Consider the following 27,204-nt stretch of genomic DNA (forward strand, 5'->3'; position numbering starts at 1 on the left):
TGATACAAAGTGTTTCCCTGTATATTTAGACGAGGAGCAATTATTGTAACATAGATCAATCATTAATAAAATAGTTCCCCTCTCTACTTCTCTGTGTTTGCATGTTTGACTACTTCATCTAATACGGTGGCTCTTGCTCCCCAACCTCGGCCTCGTCGACGGCGGAACAGAAATCACCAAGAGCTAACCACTTGCCCCCCACTGTTTTTTAGTGCCAACCGTAACAAGAGTGAGATCAAAAGTAGCTTCTAGAAGTATGAAACTAGTTTAACGAAAGTTTTAGCCTGCGCATGCGAAGCTAGTTCCGCGAGTGATGGTCACACACACGCTGTGCAACTGCCTCAACCTTAGACTACAAGAAAGTGTTGTCATCCTATTCATGCTTTACTGCAGGTTGGCATGTTTAAGAGCTGCCAGGGTACAATCTCTGAAACATAGCAATGCCCATGATCATTCACTCACGACTAGCTGAAGGTGCAGAGGGTTCCTCCGGCTTTGGCTTGGTGAACGCCCTCTGTTTCTCCAGTGTGGGTGCAGAGGGTTCCTCTGGCTTCGGTTTGATGAATGATTTCTGTTTCTCAAGTTTAGGCATGGATGCCACCGCGTTCTTCTGGAGAGCATCAGCACTTGCCTTATTGTCTGGCTGATCCCGAGGGCTCACTAGCTGCTTCTGAAGGACATCAAACTTTGCTGTCGCCCAGGGAGCGGTACCGACATTCCCACCAGAACTTGGAGTATCGACCGTCAGCGATGAGATGGCATCTCTTGACGAAAACCATGTGTAACCACAGGAAATACATTCGAGCTGAAAAAGAGAGGCAAATTCTATGAGACAGTTGTGGAAAATTCAGGCTTACTACAATCGTGTTAGGAAAAAGAATTGATAGACAGGTAGATGAAGTTTATCCTTCAGAAATCAGCCTTGCATACACTTCCTGCAGAGGAAAAGTGGTTGCGACTCCACTTCCTTGAGTTAACAACTCTCCAGGCCTCCTATAGATGAGATACACTACAAACGATTTGATTTGAGGTTTAATTATTAAGTTTTGATCTAGCAAAAATGAACTGCCTTTCCAACAGATGCTCAACAGCCACCCTCCAATAAGAAGCCAAACCAAGGAACTCTATAAGTAATACTATTACCAATGTATGTACACGCATTCAGCATTCGCTAAACAAGTACTCACTCCATAAAGAAATATAAGAGCGTTTAGATCACTAACGCTCTTACATTTCTTTATGGAGGGAGTACACCGTATGTTATAACTCTAGTTGTAGTTGACTACCTGTTCTATGATTTGATCACGCGATGGTGTCACTTAGCATAAATTAAATTCAGCAATATAACGAATCGGTTCGCCTTATATGGATGAGCGGTAAGGCATTTTATTCACAAGAGTGCCCACTCACTCAGACTACCGAAAGATTTCCCAACAGGTACGAGCCCATAGTTACCAGGAACCTGGTTAATCAGATCAAAGAATGGGATCACACACCATGTGTCATGGCTGACTAAAAATGCAGGTCAAAGTTTGCATTCTTCGCCGCGATAAGTCATGATCCCAACGAATCTGAGACAACTATACAATTACCAAGCTTCTAATTAAGGTGTGCCATCAAACTTATCTAACATCGACTATATATGTATAAAATGATAGTTGAGATTAGTTAAGTGACAATAATATTAGTCAAAAATAATAGCACGAGTAATACGTTTGATTTGTCATGAAAAAATCACAATTATGTGATTTTCTACAATTTAATAATATGTTCACATAAAGTAATGGTTGGAGTTGCATCTTGGAGACTGTCCATATTAACAGTGATACATTTCAAATGAACACAGGCAAAATAGGCAATGAACAGAGAACAAGCGCAAACGGGCCAACCCAGCCCCACATGTCCATCTTCTCATCTGTAGCCCAGATTTAAGTAGAAGAGGCGAAGACAAGATAGCGACGGTATGGCAGCTCAGTCACAGTGATGGCCTGGTGGGAACCAATGTTAGCACTGGGCCTACATTAACTACGGACGCCACGAGTGCAACCTTCATCACCAGGGAGGGCCAGCCCAGCAAGAGAGCCCATCAGCCATCGACCCTTTATGCAAATGGGGATTCTGTTCTAACCTGAGGATTATAAATACCTTTTTTGTGAATTGGTAAACGGCTAGCAGCCGTTGGTGTTAGGTGCCAATCGATCTATAGCTTGAGACAGGATACAAGTATCAATCTCGATTACAACTCGAAGTCTCACTGAGACAGTCTCGCGGATCTCACGGTAGGAGGAAGGTAGGAGAGGGGAAGAGAGCCAACGTTCGTTCTGATCCAACTGGATGCCAGACACGACGCGCATGGGAGTATAAGTAGCTGCCGGTCTGGGCGTGACAAGCCCTAGTCTGCCCACTCGGGCCCGATGTATCTCCTGTTGGGCTACGCTATCTGAAGCGGCCTGTTCGAGGCGCGCTTGGGTCAAACCCGTGGTTCACCGCAGGGTCTGTCGCTTTGTCAGCAGTGGCGCTGACATCCCCTCCTCCTTGAGAGAGAGCAGTGCAGGGTGATGCTCGCGGAGGAACATGGCTGTCTTCCCAGGTAGCGTCGAGGACGGGTGGGTCGGACCAGCGTACGAGCATTTGTTCGCGTCGTCCCTGGGGCATTTGGCGCTAGCGCATGTCCAGGACCTCGACTGGGCGCAGGGGCTCGTCAGTGGGCGTTGGCAGCTCAGGCTCGATCGGAGTGGTCGGTGACAGGGCGCAGCGCAGTTGGGAGACGTGGAAGACGGGGTGAACCTTGGCGCCCGCAGGAAGCTCCAGCTCGTACGCGACGAGGTTATTGCCCTAGTTCCTCGCCTCCAACTGCGAGCAAGCAACCAAGACCAAAGAAAAGGGAATCTCCCTCCCGGCTCGGCCGCCGCACGCCTGCCTCCTCCCTGCCGGCCGACGCACGCCCGCACCACCTCCTCCCCGCCGGCCGACGCACGTCACATCTCCTCCCATCCACTCCCCGATCCGAAGTCGCGCCGCGCAGCTCGCCACTGCCCCCGCACGGAGATGTCGTTGAAGGAGCCAGAGTAGTGTTGTCGAACACCAGCGCTGGGGGCGAGCTGAAGCAGGCGGTCGTGAAGTTCCCGAGGAAGGCTGAGGAGCTGGAGCTGCAACGAGGATCCCCGCCCTGACCCCAGTCAATCCCCTCCGCAGGTACAGACCCATCGATCCATTTCCGCCCTCGCCCCTGTTTCTTTGACATCCAGTCAGTCTATCAGATCTTCAATTTGTGCCTTTGCTTCCTGTGAATAAATCTGAGAATGATAATAGAAAAAGTGGTTTAAATGGTTTGGTTTTTTCCCATGCAGTGTGCTCTAAAAATTTGAGGCATGTCTACCTCAGAGGGTTCTGAGATTGTCGATTCCATGGATGAGGATACGAGTTAAGTACCACATGCTAGAAGGTCCAAGGTATGGGATCACTATGAACAAGAACTGGTTGTCGTAGGAGACCTCAAGGCCATGTGGAAATACTGTCAAGCGCAACTTCACACCAAATTTGGGACTAGCAGTTTGAGAACCCATATTGCAGAGGCTTGCCGATCAATTGAGGATACTTGCAGGAAGAGGTTTCTGTTGACCATGAAAAAAAACATCTGGAGGCCTATTAGTGTTTGATGAAAAAGTTAGTCGTGAACTGATGGTCAAGTTTTGCATCCATGCTGAGATCCCCTTTCTTAAGTTCGAAGATCCACACCTTCAGCCATGGATTGACACATTGCAGCCAGCATTTCAAATCAAGGGTCGTCACACGATTCGTGATGATGCAATGAAGATGTATAAGGGAATGAAGAAAGATATTGAAGTTGAGCTCCAAAATTTGGACTCCCGCATTTGCTTAACATCTGACATGTGGACATCATCACATAATTGGGCTACATGTCCATCACCGCCCATTATATCAATGCAGAATTCAACTACACGAAGATCATAAGTTTCACAGACGTGAAGTATCCCCACACAGGCTATGCGATAGAAGAAACGGAATGGGGCATAAGGGGCAAGCTATTCACTTTGACACTAGATAATGCCAGTAATAACACTAATGCATGTGATGAGTTAATAAAATATCACAAACATGAGCTACTCCTTGAAGGTCAACATTTGCATGTCAGGTGTTGTGCACACATTCTTAATATATTGGTTCAGGATGGAATGAAAATAATCCATGGAGCTATTGACAAGGTACGTGAGGTGCTGAAATATATTGACTCTTCTTCAAGGCTTCAAGAATTCAATACAATTGCAATTGGGATGGGCCTGCCTTCAAAGAAAGGTATCTCTGTTGATACACCAACCAGATGGAACTCAACTTGGAAAATGCTTGTAGAAGCATTGAGATACAAATCTGTCCTCACTAGTTACGCCAATCAAAAGATGATAGAATCTCCAAGAGAGCAAGAATGGAAGAGGGCAGAAGTTTTTGTGAGTTTCTACAAGCTTTTTAAGAGCTTACCTCAAAGGTGTGTTTAGTTTCTGTCACGAGGTGGAATGGCACGGGTCGGTTCCGTTCCTAGCACCCGTTCTCATGTTTGGATAGTCGAAGGAACCGGAACCAACTGATTCCATGGAATGGCATATTCCCTGTTTATGTTGTTCCGAGTGGTCTCTCCAAATCGAGCAAACCACGTGGAACGGTGCCTCCGCGCTCAGCCCCTCCCCCTCTCACAGAATCCAACCCGCCTCTCCTTATCTCGCATGAACCCCGGCCGCCGGGTCTCTCCCTCGATCTGCGTCGCCGGCCGCCGGCTCCCCCGATCTACGTTGCCGGCCGCCGGCTCTCTACCTCGATCTGCGTCATACCTCCTTCGAACTGCGTCCCCGGCCAGTAGTGGCATGTACGAGTGCGGCATGTACGGCGGCTACTGGCGGCGGCCAAGGCGACCACGAGTTCTCCCTTGCTGCTCGGCGGCCACAACTTCTGCAGCAGCCCGACAGACCGGCGACTGCAGCAAAGCAAAGGAGATTAGGACCTCCGTGCGTCCGTACAGCGCGCTGTCTCCCACTCTTGGCCATGGTACTTTCCTGCTTGGCATCGCCCCCGTCCACCAGAACTCTCTTAGCGTACAAGAGCAGGCCAGCGATGGTGTTGAGCTGGTGCTTGCCAGCGGTTCCCTATTCAAAATACAGATATGAACTGAACATGAGTTCTATGACCAGTTTCTCAGATTTGTTTGAGTTTTTCACATCAGAAAAATTGATTTCTATAGATGGAAAAGTCACGCATATGAAAGACACGGATTTCTACAAATAGAGCTGGACATGAGTTCTACGATGCAGTTTACACACACATCGGAAATCACTTGAGTTCTACATCTATGTGTGGCTTTTTTCCTGACTGAAATCCAGCTCAATGCGAAATGCGAGCCATTTATGTGTGGATTTGATCTATGTGTCCTGTTCAGTTAGATTTATGTTTCAACGTGTGCGAATTTTAATCTTATCATTTGCATAGAAGGTGACCTGAATTGAATTCATCACATTTCATTCCCAAACCAAACACACAAATGGAACCATCCCATTCCACCTTTTAACTCATACTAAACGCAAGAATGGAACCGACCCATTGCGGTGGAATGGAACCATGACATTCCATTCCACTTGGTTCCCAAACCAAACACACCCTAATTGTTTCAGCTCACAGGAAGCCAACTGCACATAAGTTTCTGCCAGTTGTGCTTTGTATTCACCATGCATTGAAAGATCCGGGTTGGCAGACCTCTGATGTGTTGAAGGAATTGGTGGCAGCGATGCAAACAAAGCTGGATAAATATTGGGATCCCGAGGAGAAGGAGAATGCAGAGCCTAACCGTCGTAGAAAAAGCAAGGACATTGCCTTCAACCACGCACTTGTCATTGCTACATTCCTAGATCCAAGGAGGAAAGAAGATTACTTGGATTTCTTCTATTGCAAGTTGTCTACCAACAAGGAGGAGGTTTCAAAAACAAGTGGATGTTGCTTTAGAATGGGTGAGAAAGTATGTCAAAGAATATGAGCTACTTGCAGCGACAAGCACTGCACACTCGACACCTTCTAGTCAAGGCAATACCACTATTGGATCACCTATGGTAGGGAAAAGAAAGTTGGAAGAAGAGTTTGCCGAACACAAGTCTCATCGGAGAACATATGTACACAAATCCGAGCTTGACCCATACTTGGAAGAAGCATCCGAGGAGGATGGTGCTGACTTTGATGTCTTGGGTTGGTGGAAGAGGCATGCCGAGAAGTTTCCTATATTGGCTACCATGGCTCGTGACTTTCTCGCAATTCCTTTGAGCACAGTGGCGTCTGAAGCAGCCTTTAGTTGTGGTAAAAGGATACTTGGCGACTCGAGAAGCTCTTTGACCCCTGATATGCTAGGACCGCTTGTTTGTGCTAGAGATTGGTTGTTCATACCAAAAAAGGGTGAGTTAACTGCTTTACATTTTGGTTCTACTACATGTGTAGAATGTGATATATGAAACTTGTAGTATAAAAGTGTTGACATGCCTTTAAATTAATATTTTGTTTCATTTGTGCAAGGACGCAGCTAAAAATTTGGAACGAATAGAAGGTAAAAAAATATAATCATGATCATCGATATTTATATATGCAATGGCTTGTGAAGCTCCCAAGTTGTTGGCCTAGGCTTATTCTGTATGATTCCATTTAAATCGAAAAAAAAAATCTTGTCACTTCTAAATGTTCTCTTTTTGGTTATTTGCATGTCCTAGTTTAAGGTAGCACATATTGAAGAATTCCGCTGTACTGGATCAGATTTTTGTTTTTCTGTAATTAGTGAGATGATGCATATCCAGTGGCCCCTAAGCATCAGATTGTTTACTCCTTTTGACCTTTTCCAAACCGAAGAAAAAACATGATTTTATATGTTAATTCATGCTATGTCAGTTCTCTATGTTCCAAAAAAAATCTATCCAATCAATCAGAAATTCCTATCGAATCAATGAAGGTACCAATCATATAATTGAAATTGATGTTTTGCTTTCGATTTTGTGCAGCTTATCAACTCGTGTGCATATCATCTAGGGCCTTTGATCCCAACTGGTCCCAGCGATAGAAGTTGTTTCAAGCCTTTTGTGTTGTTTTGTCCAAACCATCTGTAACAGGGGCCCCATGCTGGCCGTATACTTTGAGTTGGATACTATGTAAAGATGTCACGCGTACTATTTATCTCTTGTCGGTAATGAAAATCGTGTCGTCAGGACCTTGTTGCATTTCGAAAAATTGGCGTTGTGCTTGTTGCCAATTTGCACAAGAAATGAGATGTTATTTGGCACTTGTTGATCTGTACTTGGCTTGTTGATTCAGTGTATGTCAACCATTGATAAAAGAGTTCTTAACCCATTTCTGTAAACAGTTCCAACCCACAGTTGAAGGCTTGGTTTAGTTCAGTTTGGGTAAGAAAAATAGCGAGTTTGGTTTTGGTTGGGTGTCAAGCTAGCTCACGTGGGTTTGGTTTAGGTTCAGGTTTCAAGCTAGCTCCCGTGGGTTTAGTTGAGGTACGGTTCAGGTGCCCAACCATTCTCAGATTTAATAACGAGTGAATTTATCAACGACTAGAAGGATGCAGTTGAATTTACCTGACATGGGGAGTCCATCGATGAAGTCCATAGTGACAACCTTCCAAGCACATAGTGACAACCTTCCAAGCACCATATGGGATTGGCAGGGGCTCGAGCAAGCCTGGATAGCGGACGCGCTCGGGCTTAGCCTGCTGGCAGACAGTGCATGGTTGCACGTACTGGCGCGTGTTCCTTCATCTTGGGCTAGGCGAAGAGTCATCGGAGGAGCTGGTATGTGATGATGGATAAGTCTCTGTACTAGGGTCTTTGTGGGGCTGCAGCACATGGTCCTTGTGGCTGTTAGGATAGAATCCTTGACCACCAAGGAATGGCAATTAGGATAGCATCTTAGACTAGCATCTTAGCATATGCTTGGCTGACTAGCAGCCTATAAATATGTATCCCCAACCCCTCAGGTGGCATGGCATTGTGCGAGAAATAAACCAACGAAAATTGCCCCAACTCTCCTAGTGGCATCCACAACTATCAATGCTCAGGCTGAAAGGTCTAACAAGTGGTATCAGAGCCTCGTTATCTTGTACCCTGAGCATTTCATGCTCACCTCTCTCACCGGGAGCTGAGCAGCCTAAGCCGGTAGCAGCAGCTGCTCCGACTGCCCCTCTGCTCCGACTGCCCCTGGTTACCTCCCTCCCTCCGGACTGTCAAGCAGCAGCTCGTCAGAAACAGCCTCCTCTTCACGCAACAGCCCTCCTGCAACGAGCCATGTCTGCAGGTCGCTCTCAGCACACGGCTACCTCGAGCATACGGCACCGGCAGGAGGCCGAGCGAGCCATGGCAGAGGAGTGTGAGCGAGCAGCTGTAGCAGCCGCTGCTGCGGCAGCAAGGGTGTCGAGGCTGGCTGGCAGCAGCCAAAGCGGAGGTAGAAGCAGCAGCAGCGGAGGCAGCACGTGAGGCTACGTCGGATGCCAAGGCACTCCGCGTCGGCTCCGGCAGCTCCAACGGCTCCGTGCCTGCGGACGACTGCGCCGACGCAGACCGCGCCAAAGTGGCGCAAGAGCGGACGGCGCAGTGGGCAGCCGAGCACGCCCGCGCTCCAGGTGGAGGTGCGAACGGCGACGAGGCTGCAACGACCAGGACCGCGGCCTCTACGAGGTCCGTACTGTGGTCAAGGGTGTTGGTCCCAGTGCTGGGTGGCCTACCCTCACTAAAACCAACTACGTCGAGTGGGCCGCGATCATGAAGATCAGGCTCCAGGTGCGGCGCCTGTGGGAGGCAGTCCAGGACAGCAACGTTGACCACCAAGAGGATCGACGGGCGCTGGACGCCCTCATCGCCGCAGTCCCGCCCGAGATGCAGTTCTCGCTTTCCAACAAGCGGACTACCAAGGAGGCTTGGGACGCCATCGCAGCGGCACGCATCGGCAGCGACCGTGCTCGCAAGTCCACACTGCAGGCACTTCGTAAGGAGTGGGAGAGCCTGGCCTTCATGCCAGGTGAGGACGTTGATGACTTTGCTCTCCGTCTCAACACTCTGCTGCAGAAGATGGTGAAGTTCGGCGATGCCACCTACACCAAGGAGAGAGTTGTCGAGAAGCTTTTCCGGTGCATTCCCTAGAAGTACAAGCAAATGGCTCGCTCGATCGAGTCTTTGCTGGACCTCTCCACGATGACGATCGAGGAGGCGATAGGTCGCCTCAAGGTCATCGACACCGACGAGCCACAGCCTCCCTCGGGGCCCATCACCACCGGCGGGAAGCTGCTCCTAACTCGGGAGCAGTGGGATGCCAGCCTTGGTGACAGGAAGAAGGGGGGGCAGCCGCAAGCGCGGAAAGCATCGCAAGGCGCGAAGAGGCACCGCTGGCAAGGCACAAGGACGTGCCGAAGGTGACGCCCGCGGAGGCGCCAAGGACGGCGCCGCTGGCAAGCCCAAGCCAGCACTGGACAACAGTTGCCACAACTGTGGCCGGCTTGGCCATTGGGCCAATGAGTGTCGACAGCCACGACAAGGCCAGGCTCACGTCGCACAGGCGGAGGAGGAGGAGACGGCTCTGTTCATGGCGCATGCAAGCATCGAGCTACCTTCAACGACACCGGTCGCAAAGGCTCTCCTCCACCTCGACGAGCCCAAAGCGCACGCTCTTCTCGGTGATGGCTCCGGGAAGGACAAGACTTCGGGGTGGTGCGTCGATACCGGCGCCACCCACCACATGACCGGTCGAAGGGAATTCTTCGCCGAGCTCGACTCCGACGCGCGAGGCTCCGTCAAGTTTGGGGATGCCTCTGTCGTGGAAATTAAGGGCGTCGGCTCCGTCATCTTCACCACCAAGGCGGGAGAGCACCGGCTGCTCACCGGTGTCTACTACATCCCCGCGCTAAGGGAACTCCATCATCAGCTTGGGACAGCTGGATGAGAACGGCTCACGCGTGCTGATCGAGCATGGGGTCCTACGCATCTGGGATCGCCAGCGTCCCCTTCTCGCCAAGGTACCCAGAGGTGAAAATCGACTCTTAAGATTTTCTTCTTCTGATTCTGGCGAGGCGCGCCGAGACTCGGTATGAGCATCGTCCTGGGCGAACATGGCGAGGAGCTCATCGACGACGTGCATCTGCAGCGTGGGCAGGCACACGTGGTCCTTCCCCCACCGTTCTTCACACTTGAAGCAAAGGCCCTTCGCTCAGCGGAACTGTCGGAGAGCCGCGACTTTGCTGGCTCCAAACGGGGCGCGTGCAGCATCGGTACCTCGTCGATCTTCAGAGACTGTTGTTGGCGTGGCTGGTCTGCTGAAGAAGCATGGCGTGGCCGCACGAGCGAACGAGGTCGGGTTGCGATTGGTGGAGTGCCCGTAGGGGAGTTCGCCGTCGGCTACTTCCTCCTGAAGTAGTGCCAGCGAGCAAGCTGTATCCAGGTCCGGTGGTCGTTGTACAAGCACCACCGCGTGGATGTCCGACCGCAACCCCTCGACAAAACGAGTTAAGGTGAGTTGCTTTAGAGTAAGATATCAAATGATTCATTAAGGACTCGAAACGCTCGATGAAATCAACGACTGTGGTGTTATGTTTGATGGCATAAAACTGACGGATGAGCATTTGGTGTTTATCACGGCCGAAGCGGGTGCAGAGGAGGGAAGTAAACGGCTCACAATCCAACCCTATCAATTTCTTCTGAACCGACTGCAGCCAAATGACTGCAGGGCCCGAGAAATTGAGGATGGCCATGGGAACTCGGTAGGTATCGTGGACCATGAACATCTGGAAGTACTGCTCGCAGAGCGCCTTCCAGAGTTGCGGATTTTCGCCCGTGAACACAGGGAAATTCATGGATGGGGGTGGTTGGCCAAGGAAGCGAGAACTAGAGATGATAGGGGGTGATGGGGGTGAGTGGGCCCATAACCCACATGTCCCAGGATCGAAACCTGGCTCTGATACCAGGATGTTAGGTGTCAATCAATCTATAGCTTGAGACAGGATACAAGTATCAATCTCGATTACAACTCGAAGTCTCACTAAGATAGTCTCGCGGATCTCGTGGTAGGAGGGAGGAAGGTAGGAGAGGGGAAGAGAGCCACCGTTCGTTCTGATCCAACTGGATGCCAGACACGACGCGCACGTGAGTACAAGTAGCTGGCGATCTAGGCGTGACAAGCCCTAGTCGGCCCACCGGGCCCGATGTATCCTGTTGGGCTGCGCGATCCGAAGCGGCCTATTGGAGGCGCGTTTGGGCTCGAACCCATGGTCCACCGTAGGGTCTATTGCCTTGTCAATAGTGGCACTAACAGTTGGCTTGTAATCCATTCCTTGTTCCCTTCCTTGTAAGCAACACAGACAGCCCACCTGGTGAATTCGAAATGATTGCATAGCCTACTTTCGATTCGCCATCCTGTAACTAACAATTGGTACTCAGAGCTAAAAATTTCACCCACCTCACGATGTATCATCCCCACGACACGCGTCTGGCGTAGCGCACCTCCGGCAAGAGCTCATGGAGTACTCGACTCCGGGCGATCTATAAGACGCTCAGTTAGGTGAGCAAAGCGGCCCACCTTCGTCACCAAAAGGAGCTCGACGCGCTCATCATGGCGGCTCTGGAGAGCGCAGTCGATGCGGCGGTGGTGTGTTCTGTTGGTGTGGCAGTCGGCAAGGCAGTTGTTGCAGTAGTCGGCACCATCGTCAACGATATGCAAACTTACACTGATGGCACAGAAGCAGACCTCCTCAAGCAGATCCGGGAGCTTCGGGTCGTCAAGGGTCTCACCTCCCGCATCGGCGAATCAGATATGTTTGACAGGACACCAAGAGGAGGCGCGAAGATCAGCCTAGATGGCACCACTCATCCACGACAACACAGGGACGGGATTGGGCACGACAACGCCTTACATCCCTCCTCCAGCGAGAGCTATTCGTGTATTTACCATGCCCGAGTTTGTCCTTCTCTAGTCTTCTGCAACGCGAGGAGTGGTTCGTCCTCGCCGTCAGGCCACTAGAAACCACCGTCAGTGGATTTTCCGCAATTAGATGGCAAGAATCCTAAGTTGTGGCAAACCACATGCATTGATTATTTTGAGATGTTTGATACCAACCCTGATCTATGATCGCGGTGGCTGCAATGCGATTCGAGGGAGCAGTTGCATGCTGTGTGCGAGCCTCGTGGGATGATTTCTTTGCAACGGCTAAACGCCGATTTGGGTGCAATCAACATGATTCCTTAGTGCATAGATTGCATTATCTTCGACAAACTGGTCCTGTTGAGGAATATATCAGTCAGTTTTTTGAACTTATGGATCAGTTGACAGCTTATGAACCTGATCTAGATATGTTGCACTATACTACTAGATTTGTAAATGGTTTAAATTCAATGTTCATATGATTGTTGCTGTCCAAAGACTTGTGGACTTGGATACTGCACACTATTGCTGATGTGCAGGAGGAGATGGGGGAATTCGATGGTGATTCTTATACATCAGGGGGTCGCTCTGTTTCTGCTTCTTCCTATTATCATCAAGGCAAGTCAAACTATTTCTAAAACTTATGAAGAGCACAAGCCTACAGACAATGCTAAGGGCAATTCTGCAGAAAACAAACTGACCACATTGAAAGCTCATCGCAGGGCAAAGGGTCTCTGCTTTATTTGTGGTGAACGCTGGGGAAGGGATCACAATGCAACACCACTGTCCAGTTGCATGTGGTGCAGGAAATGTTGGAATTATGTGCTTTGGAAAACATGGACTCTGATGAAAGTGATATCGATCTTATGGTACTTTCAGCTAACACTCAATCTGCTACAGGGGGAGCTAGTGATATTCGGTTAGACTGTCAGATTGCTGGACAATAAGTGGTATTATTGCTTGACTGTAGTTATCATTCATATGTCAGTACTCGATTAGCTGTTCATATAATGGCCCAATCAACAGAATGTCAGGATTGCTGGTGGAGGCTGTTTATGCTGTACACATGTGATTCCTGACTGCCAAAGGACAACTCAGGAGCATGAGTTCAAGTGTGATTTCAAAGTACTGCTACTTCAGCATTGTGATGGTATTGTGGGCATGGACTGGCTGTCATCTTTGGGTGCTATGCAAGTTAATTGGCTCTATCTGCAACTCTCTCAAGCCTATTTGTCAGTACTTTAGTGACAATTTTATAACAAACATAATATAAACATATTGGCCGATATTGCTTGAAAGTTGCATCTTCTGTTTTAGGAATCAAAGTAATCACCCCATAATTAAGTCTTCTAAGTTGCAACTCCTCAGCATGCAGGCTATCAAGCATTCTTTTAACCATCTCTTTAACCATCTCCCAAAAATGTTTCTAGTAGGAAATGGCTGGCATCATCATAAGGGCAGTCCTGTTTTCCTCCAAGGCCATCCTCCTGAAACATTCAGCTGTACGATTTCGATGTATCTGCTATGTAGCTCTTCCGGCACAATCTCAGCAGCTTTTAAATCAATTTGCTGAGGTCTTTGAGACACCAACAGCACTTCCACCTTGAAGAAGTTGTGATCATCATATACCATTCATGGAGGGAGCTCGTCCTGTCAACATCAGGCCTTATAGGTACTCACCAAAGCTAGAAACTGAAATTGAAAAACAAGTGCATGAGATGTTACAATTAGCCAGTCAGGAGTTATTGTACCCAGTTCAAGTCCTGCTTCACCCATCATTATGGTTAGGAAAAAGGATGGATCATGGAGGTTGTGTGTTGACTGTTGACTACAGGCATTTAAAGTTACTTACACTCAAGGCCAAGTTTTCTCTACCAGTAATTGATGAGCTGTTTGATGAGTTAACAGGATCATCTTGGTTTTCCAAAACTTGATTTGCATGACGGTAAAGAGTCCAAAACGGCTTTTCACACACACAACGGCCATGACCAGTTTAATGTCATGGCGTTTGGGTTGACAGGAGGACTGGGAACATTCCAGTCAGTCATGAATGACACTTTCACCAGTACTTCGCAAGTGTGCTACTGTTTTCCTCGATGATATCCTAGTATACAGTGCCACTTTCGAGGATCATCTTCACCATGTGCAGCAAGTGTTACAATTATTACAGCCACACCAGTAGAAGGTCAAAGGATCCAGGTGTGATTTCACTCAAGTCAGTATCCCTTATTTGGGATATGTAGTTTCTTAGACAGGTGTTTCCAACGATCCAAGTAAGATAGCAGATCTGCAGATGTGAATAGTTGGCCTGTATCTAACAATCTGAAAGAACTCCGTGGATTTCTTGGGTTTGTCAGACTACTACCACCGTAAGTTTGTTAGATACTATGGAATGATTAAGCAACCATTAACAAACCTTCTCCGGAAACATGTTCCTTTTTTTTGGTCTCCGGAGGCACGGTCTGGTTTTGAGCAACTGAATTTGGCTCTCACTACTGCACCTGTTTTGTCCTTGCCAGATTTCGGCCAACAGTTTGTTATTGAAACAGACACATATGATACTGGAGTAGGGGCTCGGGTGAAAAAGTATGTTCATGAATGTATGGTTTGTCAGCGAACCAAACCTGATCGAGCTCACTATCCAGAACTTTTGGAGCCTTTGCCTGATCCCCACAAGCTTCGGCAAATGCTCACGATGGATTTTGGAGAAGGGTTGCCTCGCTCTGGACGTTTCAAGTTCTGGTTGTGGCCCACTTAACTGAGTCAATTGTGATAGATCGGGACTGTATCTTTACCAGCCAGTTTTGGAAGGAAATGGCAGCACTCACGGGGACCAAGCTACACATGAGTTCTTCTCACCATCCCCAAACTGATGGCCAGTCCGAGCAAGTCACTCAATGCCTGGAGGCCTATTTACGTTGTTCTACCCATGCATGTCCAGTTATGGCTCAATGGCTGTCTCTTGCTTAGTTTTGGTATAAAACCAACCCTCATTCCGCGCTTCAATGGAAATCACCGTTTGAAGTATTGTATGGCCAGTCGCCCAGAACTTTTGGATTGTCTGCAGAAGATACATGTTCTGTGCCTGATCTTAATACTTGGCTCCGTGACTGTGATCTCATGCTTCATTTACTCCAGCAACATTTGGGAAGGGTTCGAACTCGCATGAAGCATCAAGCCGACAAGAAGCATTCTGGCAGGTTTTTGCCATGGGTGATTCAGTTTTCCTGAAATTGCAACCATACATCCAATCCTCTGGCGCTCCTCGTGTGCATCGTAAGTTGCTGTTCAAATACTATGGCCCCTACACAGTCCTGGAACAAGTGGGTGCTTCGGCATATCAGCTGGCGCTTCCTGCAGCTAGCAAAATTCATCCAGTACTTCATGTTTCCCAACTGAAACTTGCTCTTGGACCACACTGTCAAGTTCAACCTGAACTTCCTCCTCATGATGCTCAGTTTGCAGTACCAGTAAGGGTGCTTCAATGTCACTTGTGTCACCGTAGTGATGAAGCCGTACCTCAAGGACTAGTCCAATGGTTGGATCAACCGGATTCCTTAGCAACATGGGAGAATTTGGAAGAGCTAAAGCAACGCTTTCCACGAGCACCAGCTAGGGAACAAGATGTTCATCAAGAAAGGGGGGAGTGTTAGCACTGTGCATACATCGACTACAGATGCCACCAGTGCAACCTTCATCACCAAGGAGGGCCGGCCCAGCAAGATAGCCCATCAGACATCGGGGGATTGTGTCCTAACCTGAGGATTATAAATACCTTCGTTGTATTCTGTATTAGGTGACAAATTGGTAAACAGCTAGCAGTCGTTGGCTTGTAATCCTTCCTTGTAAGCAAGACAGACACCCTACCTGGTGAATTCGTAATGATCCCATAGCCTACCTCCGATTCCCCATCATGTAGCTAACAAAAGCAGTACGGCAACCTAATCATTCTCTTAGCCCGAGCCGTCATTGCATCCTTTGCCTGCCCTCTCCATTTATGGCATGTCTCGTTGCAGTCCATGATGGTAGGAGCGACAAAGGCAACAACGTGGCTTCTCTAATTTGCAGGATTTTCAAAACACATGAATAGGAAAAATTGCAGGATTGGAGTATCTTGTCCTCCTCCATCTAGGATTGGAGAACCAGGAATTTGCATCGAAGAGTGTTTGACACCATTGGAAATACAAAGAAATTGTAACAAGAAGAGATTGATGGACTCTTTGATTATGATTAAAAGGATTTCCAAAGGAATTTCGGACGATTCAAATCCATAGGTATTTTTCCTACTTGTTTGATTCGTAGGATTGCAATCCATGGGATTCATTCGCACAAGATTTCAAAGGAAAGTTTCCGTCCACTCAAAACTCTTTCTTTTCCTGGATCCTCTTAAACCTCTTGTGAAAAATCCTGTGTTTTCCTGTGCACAATCAAATGTTCATGCAATCCTGTAGAATTCAAGACGGCATGACACTCTATTCCTATGTTTTCCCTGTTCCTGCATTGTAGAAATTAACGAGAATGGACTCAAAGTCACTGACTGACGTATTTCTTGTGTTGATAAGTCACTACTGATTATTGGTATGATATATAAACTATAATGCTTGGAACAAGAGCCTCGAACAAATCAGTGAACCATGGCAGTAAATAGGAGAATGTTTGCACAATCCAGCACTTCTGAAGAGATCTGGAAGCATGTGCAAGGAAAAGAATAGATCTGGAAGCCCGCAAAGGCACCGACCAAACAAGTGTTCAGAGGCAGGTTTGAACCTTTCACAGTTGAAAACATTCCCGGCAATGCCAAAATTACCACTACGATTTATCCATTTATGGAATAATGTTATTTAAAAAACGGAATACCTGTACATTGTACAATCAAAATGGAAAGACCCAATGTGGCATCCAGAAAAATAGAGTGTGAATCCATATTGATAGCCAAATGAAAAAAAGAAATGAAAATGAAAAACTAAATACCTGGTATCGATCTCCATGACCAGCATGAATAATATCAGAAATGCCTACTCTTTTTTCTGTGCACCTTTCACATCGTGCGTCAGTCATCTAGTTAAAACAAACATAAGATATGAGAATCACAAGTATAACTCCGAATTAAATTAGTAATCATACTGAATATTCGTCTTTACTCAGTTTGACAAATTACTGAATTGATGTACAATACCTGCAATCGCCTTGCTTCTTCTGGTTCAGACGTTTTCTCTGCTGGTGTCAACCCAGCCTGAAATGCTCAAACAGCTACCATTAGAATTGGAGAACATCTATTTAAACCCCTGAATTTAGGATGCGTCTACTTAACCAACTCAGCTGTAAGGACTTCTACCCCCCCCCCCCTCCCACACACACACACACACACATCCACCCCAAACCCGAAACAAAACAAAAAATGAAATAGATGTGGCTCACAAACCCAACATGGCAATGGCAGATGACTCAGCAGGCAATATTAAAGAAATAATTCTAACAAGTCTCACATGTCAATGCACTTTCCCTATGTCCTTTTCTTCTTCTTTTTTCACTGTTCTCAATCATATGCTCTTGATGGCCTGCAACCACCTTAAGAGCTCGACATCACTGCCATGCCATGCATCGCCCAAGTGATAATTCCTTCTACTCCCATTGCACTATGCACTTTCAGCCACAGAGCATGTGCCCTCTGTTCCAAATGTGAGGTAGTGCCAGCCCACTGTCATGGCAAGCTCAACACGCCAAGATCAAGCTATGACGAGCATCACTCTTCCCTGCTTCCCCTATTCCATTTTTATGCCAAAGCCAAAAATAAATTATTCATTTTCCTTCTAGTTCCATTTTGTCTGATATTTATCTCAAACTAATTTTGCACTTCCTGCTTTATCATTTAAAGACTTGTTATATTTATTTTCGTTCCAACAAAAGCTGTTTGCATAAGATATGCTGCATGTTTAAATTAATAAATTTAGAAGCTAAATGTTTTGGACTAAATAGAAATATTTCAGTTTTGTTAACCTTTGCCCTATCGACTGTATTAGTCGAGTACAAGCTATTATGGATGCAACTTATCTCTATTGCATAGCCCAAGGGGCAAATATATAGTACACAAGACTTGGGGTACAAAGAAGAAGATGGCACATCAAGAGACTGAAGCATTGCGTAAAGAACGTAGCCCAAGAAACCGGGGGCGAAAGAAGCTCGGCGGCAAGAGAATGGGCATAGATCAACAACAATGCAAAAAGAGGCCACAAAAATCCAAAAGAAACAATAAGGACCAGAAAGGCCACGAAAGTTGTATAGAAAGGACAAGACCAGAAAAGGAGGTTGGCATATGATGGTGTGGTGGAATCGCATGCATGAGACACGAAAGAGCAACAGATGTGGTGGACGCAGCGGAAACATAGAAAAATAGAAGCTAGGAGGCACACACGAGACAATGGTGCAGGAGCCATCGTGTTTGCAGGGGAGACTGCGGAGGAGGCCATGCAGGTGAGATGCCGACGAGTAATCACACCAAAAGGCTAATCCCACAGTTGGGGAAATAAAAGACCAGCAAATAGCACGAGGAGTGCTTGGGCGTAAGGGCACAGCATGCGTGGAGCAGGAGCAGGAGCAGAATGCATGGTGAGTCGCTGATGGAGTGGTCGCCAGGGTGGACCACCATGGGGAGTAGGAGTCCGGGTGGCTCGAGGCGTCAAGCTGGGGGCCGGCGGACTGGAGGTGCGGCTGCCCAGGGCCACGGTGGACGGTGAAGCAGCCAGCCCGGATGCGGAGGGACCGTTACGGTACAACAGCCTGGAGGTGGCTGCAGCAGCCGGACTCAGAGAAGGCAGCGGCAGCACGGATCGTGTCCGCCGGTATGAAGATAGCGGGCTGGAGCAACCTGTGAGGCGGAAGACGTCAGGGCGGGCAAGATCCCAGCGGGTACAGTAATCTGGGCGGCATGCTGCGCGGGCGTGGAGATGTGCTTCATACAGGTGCCACCAATCGCTGACAATTTGCTCGGTCTAGAGGCACAGGGCCTGGCTAGGGAATGGAGCCGAACGAGCTTGCGGGAAGATGCTGACACGCAGGAGGGCGACAACGACTAGGCGTGCAGGAGATGGTGAGCTCATGCTGAGGGGGTCGACGGAGACCTAGGAGGCGGTCTGACCTGGGAGGCAGGGGGAATTGATCCCAAAGTAGCAGATCAACGGAGACCTATAAATAGACAACAACAACAACAACAAAGCCTTTAGTCCCAAACAAGTTGGGGTAGGCTAGAGCTGAAACCCATAAAATCTTGCAACCAACTCATGGTTCTGGTAAGGTGCCACTTCATCCAGGAAAAAAAATCGATTGAGTAGAATCGATCTGAGAACAGGATCAACAGAGAGACCGGGAGAGGAACTCGATCGGGAGGACGAGTTGTGGCGTCCGGAGAAAATATCCTAAACCTAGGCTCAAGATACCATGTTATGGATGCAGAGCAAATATATAGCACACAAGACTTAGGGTACAAGGAAGGAAATATAAACTAATACGGACTTCTAGACAAATACTAATACTCCATAACACTAGCAAGCAAAATAGTTATTGTTGTGAAGGAGATAGAGAAAATGGTTAACTGGTTATTTAAGGACAAAATGTAAAACATGTGAAACAATTATTAGACCTTTAGTTCATCTGGAGACATGGTTAAAAGAACTGCAGGGTCAAGCTCCTTGTTCATCAGTCGCCTGCGCAGTACAGGGCTATTCTGTGCATCCAAATAAACAGTACGAGTTAAAAGATCTATATGGCAAAAGATCCCATGATAAATCGTTAAGGAGCGCATATCATTAATCAGTATGAAACAGTAGCATGGTAATTACATCAACCAAAGAAAAGAAAATAACCATAGAATTAAGACAGTATTTCAGACTATCAGAAGTTTTCTGGGCTTATACTCTGAAGGAGGATGGTTAAGGTTAAAAAACATGTTACATGAAAAAACATGCCTGCTCTCGTCAAAAACAAAACAAAGTTGGTTACACATAAGCCTAATATTGATGTAAGAGCATTATATCTTTAGAATGAACTAAGTCTGACAACAATATGCCAAGCTCGTACTTTATTGTACTATGAATCTATGGCTACTCATTAGAAGATAATGGCATATGTAACATGAGCCTAATACTAATGTAAGAGCATTATATCTTTAGAATGAACTAAGTTTGACAAACATATGCCAAGCTTGCACTTCTATTGTACTATACTAGTATGAATCTAAGACTACTCATTAGTCATTAGAAGATAATGGCATATATTACATTTTAATGAATATCCAGAATAAAACTATTCTTATTAGAGAACCTGGAATAATAAATGGTTTTCGATTGACGGTGGTAGAAAGATAAAAAAGAAGCCAACTTCAATTTGTACCTTCAGGGAAGTTAATTCAACGATGTATTTATCAGTTATGTAAATACAGATGGTGTGGACGAGGTGAAAGAAAAAAAGGATGGATTGAAAGGACAATGACCATGGAGCGACAACCATGGGAACTACAGATATCAGGATAGCTAGGAGTCACAGTCCCACACTAAAACATGTAGCTGTCGGGATACAAATAGTCCTTGAATCTGTACAATTTTCCAAATAGTTCCTTCAAAAAGATATGATGTATCTGGGATTATCCTTGGATAATTCAAGGATAAGTCTTTGCCTAATAATAAAACAGCTATTGTTTCTGCCCGCTCACCGTCGCGACACTTTGCACAAAACCCCCTGCGTTTGTTACTATTCAACCCACAGTCCTTTGTTTATGGATATGTGAGAAAACGTTACAATTTTACAAAAAAGTCTTGCATTTATTTCTATTCAGCCCGCGATCCCTGTGACATTGGCAGATGGAGATGTGCAGAGGCGAGGACGGAGGCATCGATGGGCAGAGGAGGCGGTTGCAGGGAGGTGATGGTGTCGCCGTGCTGCAGAGGAAGAGCCGGAGGCTTCACTCGGCAGCTATGGATCAGCAGTAGAGCAGCGGCGACGGCACCATGGGCAAGCGGCGCACGGCAAAGAGGAGCGACTCGGGGCAAAGAGGAGGAGGCAAGGCGCGGCCATGGCGGCATGAGCAACCAGAAAAAGAGAGAGATGCGCGGGAGCTCGAGTTTGAGAGGAAAACGAGGGGACGGCGCAGAGTGGTGGCCTGTTGTGGTGGTCGCCGGCGACGGAGCAGGCACCATGGGCGAGCGGCGCGCGACAAAGAGGAGCGGCACGCGACAAAAAGGGGCAGCCTCTTTGTGCGCATGTGTGTGTGACGGTGCTGGAAGATGGGGATCGGGAGGCTGAGAGGATAGTGCTAGGGTTAGAATAGTGGGGGCAGCCGAGCCTTAGGGGTTACATGGGCCGTCCTGCGAGGTTACTCTTTTTTTGTGTGGGAGATTAGTTACGCCAGAAAAAAGCTATACGTATGTTGTTAGGGTCGGCCCATCCACGCAATTCTGCCAAGGCCCAAGTGGGCTCCTAATTAGCCTTTTCAGGTTAATTTACTTCTTAAAAAATAGTCCCAAGTCGCTTTCTAACAGTGAATCTCACCAATTTAAATGTGCGACGAAGTTGTTTAAGAACAAGCCTTCTTGGGAATTAATAAGTGGAGGATGAGGCATAAATCTGATGGATAAATGAAAAAGAGGAGCAATCTCAGGGAATGAGCAGCATTCATGGAAAAGCCTTCTTGGGAATTAATAGGTGAAGAAACAAAAGAGAGGGACGAGCTGGATAAGGCACGTATCTCATGGAGAAACGAAAGAGAGGGGTGAGCTGAGGCAATGGAAGGTTGTAGCCTGCATAGCAAGATTATGCGCATGTATAAAAATTTGAAGGGCAAAATTAAAGGATAATGGCATAATCCACAAACTTCGGTAAGATCAAAATGTGAAGATTCTGAAGGAGAAACGATAGAGAAGGGACGAAATTATAGGACGGTGGCATATTGAACCTCAAATCCCGGTAAGATCAGAAGAAGATGGAAGTGACAACACGAATGAGTCGCTTGGCGCATATGAGGATTGTGTTCTCCCGTTGCAACGCACGGACTGTTTTGCTAGTTAGACCAAACATTGGTAGGAAATAAAACAACTATTTTGATTTTGATTGGTATTGATGCATGTCCCCCATCATATGAAGCTGGATGACTTGGCTCTTATGGAAGGAACTAATCCTAACTTTCCTAACTATTGGGATCTTAGTGCGCACGATTGTATGTGTTAAATTTACATTATTACTCATAGGGAACAATCTGAAATAATTAGTTTTCCCAATATTTAAGATCCATGTCAGGTAAGAAGAATATATGTGGAAGCATGTGAAATGCTTGAGCAGACATATGATGCCCCTCACATAGCCATGCATACCCACAGTGATAAACTATCGATCTTGAGGGAATGATGGCTAACTCTTTAAGCTCCAGTCCTCCTAATTAGCTAGCATTACAGTTATTCAGTACTAGCATATAGCATGGACATAATCATATCAACTTTGGCATTTAATGTTGAAAATAGATGTTCCCAAGAAACATAAGCCAAAACGAAGGTCTGGATAAAACTGATGTACCTTGATGTTGAATTCTAATTTTCTCATTTTCTGATTATACTTCTGGAAGTCAGCATGAAGAGCGTCATATGTAGACCTTTCTAAGGATGCCATTATTGAAACAACCACATCTGGTGCATATGAATTTTCATTATCCTGAAAATAGAAGATCATTACCAACCATCCAAGGAGGAAAGACAAAGGATAAAAAAACAGGGATCCAAGAAACAAGTTGAAGGCTCATCCAGATCTTTTATGAAATGCAACAATAAGAGAATACAGCAACCCAGCATGAAAATGTAGCTTATTTTAAGGCTGTGTCTGGCACTGAGGTGGATTATGATAATCTAGCTTTCCTAAGCTTTTGAATATTTTCTGTTTGGCTCACCTACTTTTTCTACCTTTGTGTCATTTTTCACAGCAGATTATAAAATAAGCTCAGCACAACATGGTTCAGCAACCGCAAAAATCGAGCCTAAAACTAGAAAAGGAGGTTCCACAAATAATTGTAGATGCTGGCACCGTTTTGTCAACAAGTAAATGTAGGACAAATGGATGGACCTTAGTTTAGCATGCCAAAATTGGTCATAGGAAAAGCATGGTACACACAATTCACATTGTTGGCTGGTAATAATATATTTTTAACTGAAACTGTAAATAATTGTAGAGGAAGTAGACGAATTAGGCCAACAATATGCAAATAAGAAAATATATTTTTAACCGAGACATGCAACAATATGTGAATAACAAAATATATTTTTAACTGAAACGGTAACAGTATTTTCATATGTAGGAAGTAGAAGAATCAGTTTAGTAGACAACAGGCACAATGGAATTAGCTACTGCGATGATATGTGGCAGATACCTAACTAGATTAAGTCATACAATGGCCAACAATCCAATAACATACCTACTGCGATGATATGTGGCAAATAATACTGCGATGATGTATATATAACTATATTAAGTCATATATGACCATTCATCACTCAGGATAAAGTATAGCTATTCTTCCCCCTCTCTAATTACATCACCCCACTACATTATTACGTACTGTAAATTTTGTGCTGCGTCGGAAGTGAAAAGAGAAGGTAAGAAAATGTATGTCAGTCAAAAGAAAAAACAATACATGACATAAAATTGTGAACGTAAAAATATAGTATAAAATATGAGAAAGGTGTAACAGCTCACGGGTGCCCCTACACCCTCATGAACAGTAAATTCATAAAAAAATGAAACAAAATTCAATAAATCTGAAACTTTCAAGGATCAAAGATGATCAATGACTTGACGTTCTTGCAAAGTTTCAGCAACAAATAACATTCGCTGAGCCTTCACTTAAAAAAAACAATATCACTGCTCAAAACTGCACATAAACTTTGAAGCATGTTTTTCTTTTTTTAGGTGACGGCTCCTCGAATGTTTTTTGTAGGTGAAACTTTGCAAGATCATCGAAAGTTTGATCATCTTTGATGTCCCAAAGTTCCAGATTTTTTGGGTTTTTTTTTTAATTTACTGTTCATATAGGGTGTAGGGGCACCGGGTGCTGAAAATCCTGTCTCATAAAATATACATACGAAAGTAAATACTGTGGTTTTATGACTCATATCTTACTTTCTTATAGCAATTTTTATGTAGTGGAACAATATTAACGTAATTATTCGTATACCAAACGTAAATTCTGAATGTAATGGCGTACAAAAAACTCAGGTGTAATATAACTTATTCTGCACCATGTGTAATGAATAGCATTACACCCATGGTTATCTTTACGTCATTACATTTAGAATTTACATTTGTTTACGAATAATTACGTTCATACTGATTCGCTACACAAAATTCGATATAAGAGAAGTAAGATATGAGTCATAAAACCACAAAATTTGACTTTATATGTATATTTTGCACTACATTTTTACATTCATATGTTTACGTTACGTAAAATGTCTCTGTTGACCACACGCATTTCCTTACCTTCTCTTTTCACTTCCGACGTAAGACAAAATTTATGAGATGTAAAATGTGAGGTAGTGATGTTATAAGAGAGGGGTGAAGAATAACTTCACCCTGGGTGATGAATAGTCCGACCCAAGTATATAAGATGATCCAATGGAACAATTGGGAAAATACGACTTTATGTGCCCTAGACAGAAAAAAACAAATAGTTGAGTCCATATATATATCGTAGTGAGTTGAAATGGTTGTATTTTGACCAAGGGCACATAAACTCATATTTTCCCAACCGGTCCGTTGGATCATCTTACATTATATTACCTCCATTGCTAAATATAAGACGTTTTGGCAATTCAAATTGAACTGCCAAAGCGTCATATATTTAGGAACAAAGGGAGTAGGTGTGATTTCCTAGTATTTGTTTCATATTGTTTGAGAACTTGTAAACCATTAAAACCACAACAAGCCTTAATGGGATCCCGAGACAGCATTGATACATACAACTTTACCTACAAGGTTCACTAGGACACCTATGTAACTTGTATGGATTTGCTGACCTCAAACCGTTTTCGGATATGAGCTTCAGGTTCACAGAGGAATTTTGTCAAGTTTCGGAGAAAAGGTTATGTACCGCTAACCCCAACCATGTAATGCTACTCTAAGAAACCATGTTCTACTTTCTAATCATAATATACCTAGATAGTAGATCCCTCCTACTTCTACTTACTATAAATTTGACGTGCAATAGTAAACCATTCTCGTTACATGAAAGGAGCAACTTACACCGGAACTAGTATCCCTTGCAGATGAAGAGCTATTTGAAATGTTGGCCACACTGCCAGCATCAGCATGAGAAGCCTCATCACCTTCTTTTGATGTTAATGGAATAGTGTCTACTAGTTTATCAAGCCACTTATCGCGATAAGTAGCGTTAGTGACAGCTTTATATTTGGCGAGGATGGCATAATGCTTTAGATTATCACTCCCAGGTGTCTCTGCTTTTATGAATTGCTCGGGTTTGCCTGTTGTATCTCTCGACACGTCTAAAGGGTTCGGAGGTCTCTTTCGTAGACCACGTTTATTTGAGAACTGATCAGTATTGTCAGCAGGTACATCTATAGGTTCACGGTCAGGAAGCTGTCCAATACGGTCCACTGTTTTCTTCACGAGGAGATCGATTTCGTGTTGCTTGTTATCCTCATAATCCTTATCTGTTAAGTTCCACAATTTCTTCGCAACTGTGTCATAAACTTTTTGGACAATGAATCCAGGGTGTTCCTTTCGACTGGGAATCTGCTTGTTTAGTGGAATGAAATGGACCACACATTTGTGCATAACTGACTCCGCTGGCACATCATCTATATGAAAACTATAAAATAGCTCTCTTGTGTCACTTGCTGTCCAATTCCCACCACCCTTTTTGTCAGCTTCTTCTGGCCTATAAAACCACTGACCAGTTACTGATAAGCTCCCATCATTTTCTGTTATATCCTGTTCCATGATAAATAAAATAATGAGCATACATCATTAAGAACCAATTGTACCAGAGATGAATAGAAAACAGAAAGAGGTAAAAGAAGTAAGGACAATTGCATTCATAGAACATTCATGCAGCTCTAAAGAGATGACGGATTTTGGCTCCACAACTACTGAGAATAGCCAATGGCCCCAATCATAGAATGCAAGCTAGGCCGTACAAAAATCGCTAGACACAGATCATGACCTAAAGCCTGGTATAAAAGCATTGTTAACCATGGGGAAAAAACACGGGGTAAAGTGCAGCCAAAACCAAGCCTAGAGCAAAGAGCTTAGTGAACATGTGGACTTCTAAATGATGAAGTTCATTTTCAACAATTGACTGCGCTGTGAAACATTGCTAAATTTACAAAAACTACCTAATAATTCAGTAATCTTAGCAAAAAATGAACTACCTACATAGAAATTTTCTGTGACTTCTCTATCTGGAAAAATATGACACGGCATAAAACTACTCTTTGACATGTTAATAACTGGTATCCTCTATATACATGTCAATGCACTAACATCTTAGAAAACCGCAAAATAGCGTCACCAGTCGCAGACCTTGATGATGGCGACATAGGGCTTCTCTTTCTGCTGCTCGGGCGTGAGCAGCACCGGGTCCTCCTACACAAATCCATAACAAAATTTTACAACCTTCAAAAACCCTATAAAATCGAACAGAAAAAAAAGTGTAACAGAAGCAGGGCGGCCGCTTACAAGCTCGAAGGTGTTGCCCTCGTACTCGAAGGAGAAGTAATGCCTCCGTTGTTTCTTCCCCTTGCCGGTCACCTTCAAAGGTTCACCGACGGGTACCGCCTCCGTGCTATCCTCCTCGCGAGACTCCTCCTCCTCCTCTGATTCCGGATTTTTCTCCTCCGGCTCCTCGTCGCTCTCCTCGGCGGGGCGCTTGGGTTTGCGCCCTCTTCGGCGGCGGGTCTGCGTCTCCTCCCGCCTCTCCTCCTCCTCGTTCATCCGCATCTCCTCCAGGTCTTTCTCATCCTCCTCCTCTTCCTGGAGTTCCAGGTCGTCCTCGTCGGCATGGTGACGCTGCTGCTTCTTGGCGCCCGAGGAGGGAGGGGCGGTGGGCTTGGTAGTTCTGAGCGGCTGCGGGGCGGCTCTGTCTTCCTCGTCGTCGTCGTCGCTGGTGGGCTGATGCGTGAACCGGCGGCGCCTCCCCATCTCTCCTGATGGACGATTGGAGAAAGTGGCGCACTCTGGACGGGGTTTCTACCGGGCCTGGGGAGTCGA

General features: G+C 45.8%; 1 protein-coding gene across 3 annotated transcripts; it reads right to left on the reverse strand.

The window, feature by feature from the left end:
* On the reverse strand, window positions 1-27,204 carry LOC123443589. Of its 3 annotated transcripts, XM_045120025.1 has the most exons (9): window positions 26,674-27,200; window positions 26,518-26,580; window positions 25,219-25,926; window positions 22,504-22,638; window positions 19,583-19,666; window positions 17,123-17,179; window positions 16,918-17,004; window positions 4,845-5,156; window positions 1-805 (listed from the first exon to the last, which is right to left on the reverse strand). In XM_045120025.1, the coding sequence occupies exons 1-9, from the start codon at window positions 27,133-27,135 to the stop codon at window positions 455-457; spliced, it is 2,259 nt and encodes a 752-aa protein (XP_044975960.1). In that variant the 5' UTR covers window positions 27,136-27,200; the 3' UTR covers window positions 1-454. The 3 variants fall into 3 exon arrangements, with proteins under 3 accessions (XP_044975960.1, XP_044975961.1, XP_044975962.1); XM_045120026.1 differs by lacking the exon at window positions 4,845-5,156 and having other exon boundaries at window positions 26,674-27,195; XM_045120027.1 differs by lacking the exons at window positions 1-805; window positions 4,845-5,156 and adding an exon at window positions 913-1,009 and having other exon boundaries at window positions 26,674-27,204.

Source organism: Hordeum vulgare, chromosome 3H (genome assembly GCF_904849725.1).
Source record: "Hordeum vulgare subsp. vulgare chromosome 3H, MorexV3_pseudomolecules_assembly, whole genome shotgun sequence".
Classification (NCBI taxonomy): Eukaryota; Viridiplantae; Streptophyta; class Magnoliopsida; order Poales; family Poaceae; genus Hordeum; species Hordeum vulgare.

Coding starts and splice junctions, on each gene's coding strand:
- LOC123443589 (XM_045120025.1), bottom strand. CDS start 27,135: ATGGGGAGGCGCCGCCGGTTCACGCATCAGCCCACCAGCGACGACGAC. Junction 26,581..26,673: donor AGGGCAACACCTTCGAGCTT/GTAAGCGGCCGC, acceptor GGATTTGTGTAG/GAGGACCCGGTGCTGCTCAC. Junction 17,180..19,582: donor TGTCTCCAGATGAACTAAAG/GTCTAATAATTG, acceptor TGAGCATTTCAG/GCTGGGTTGACACCAGCAGA.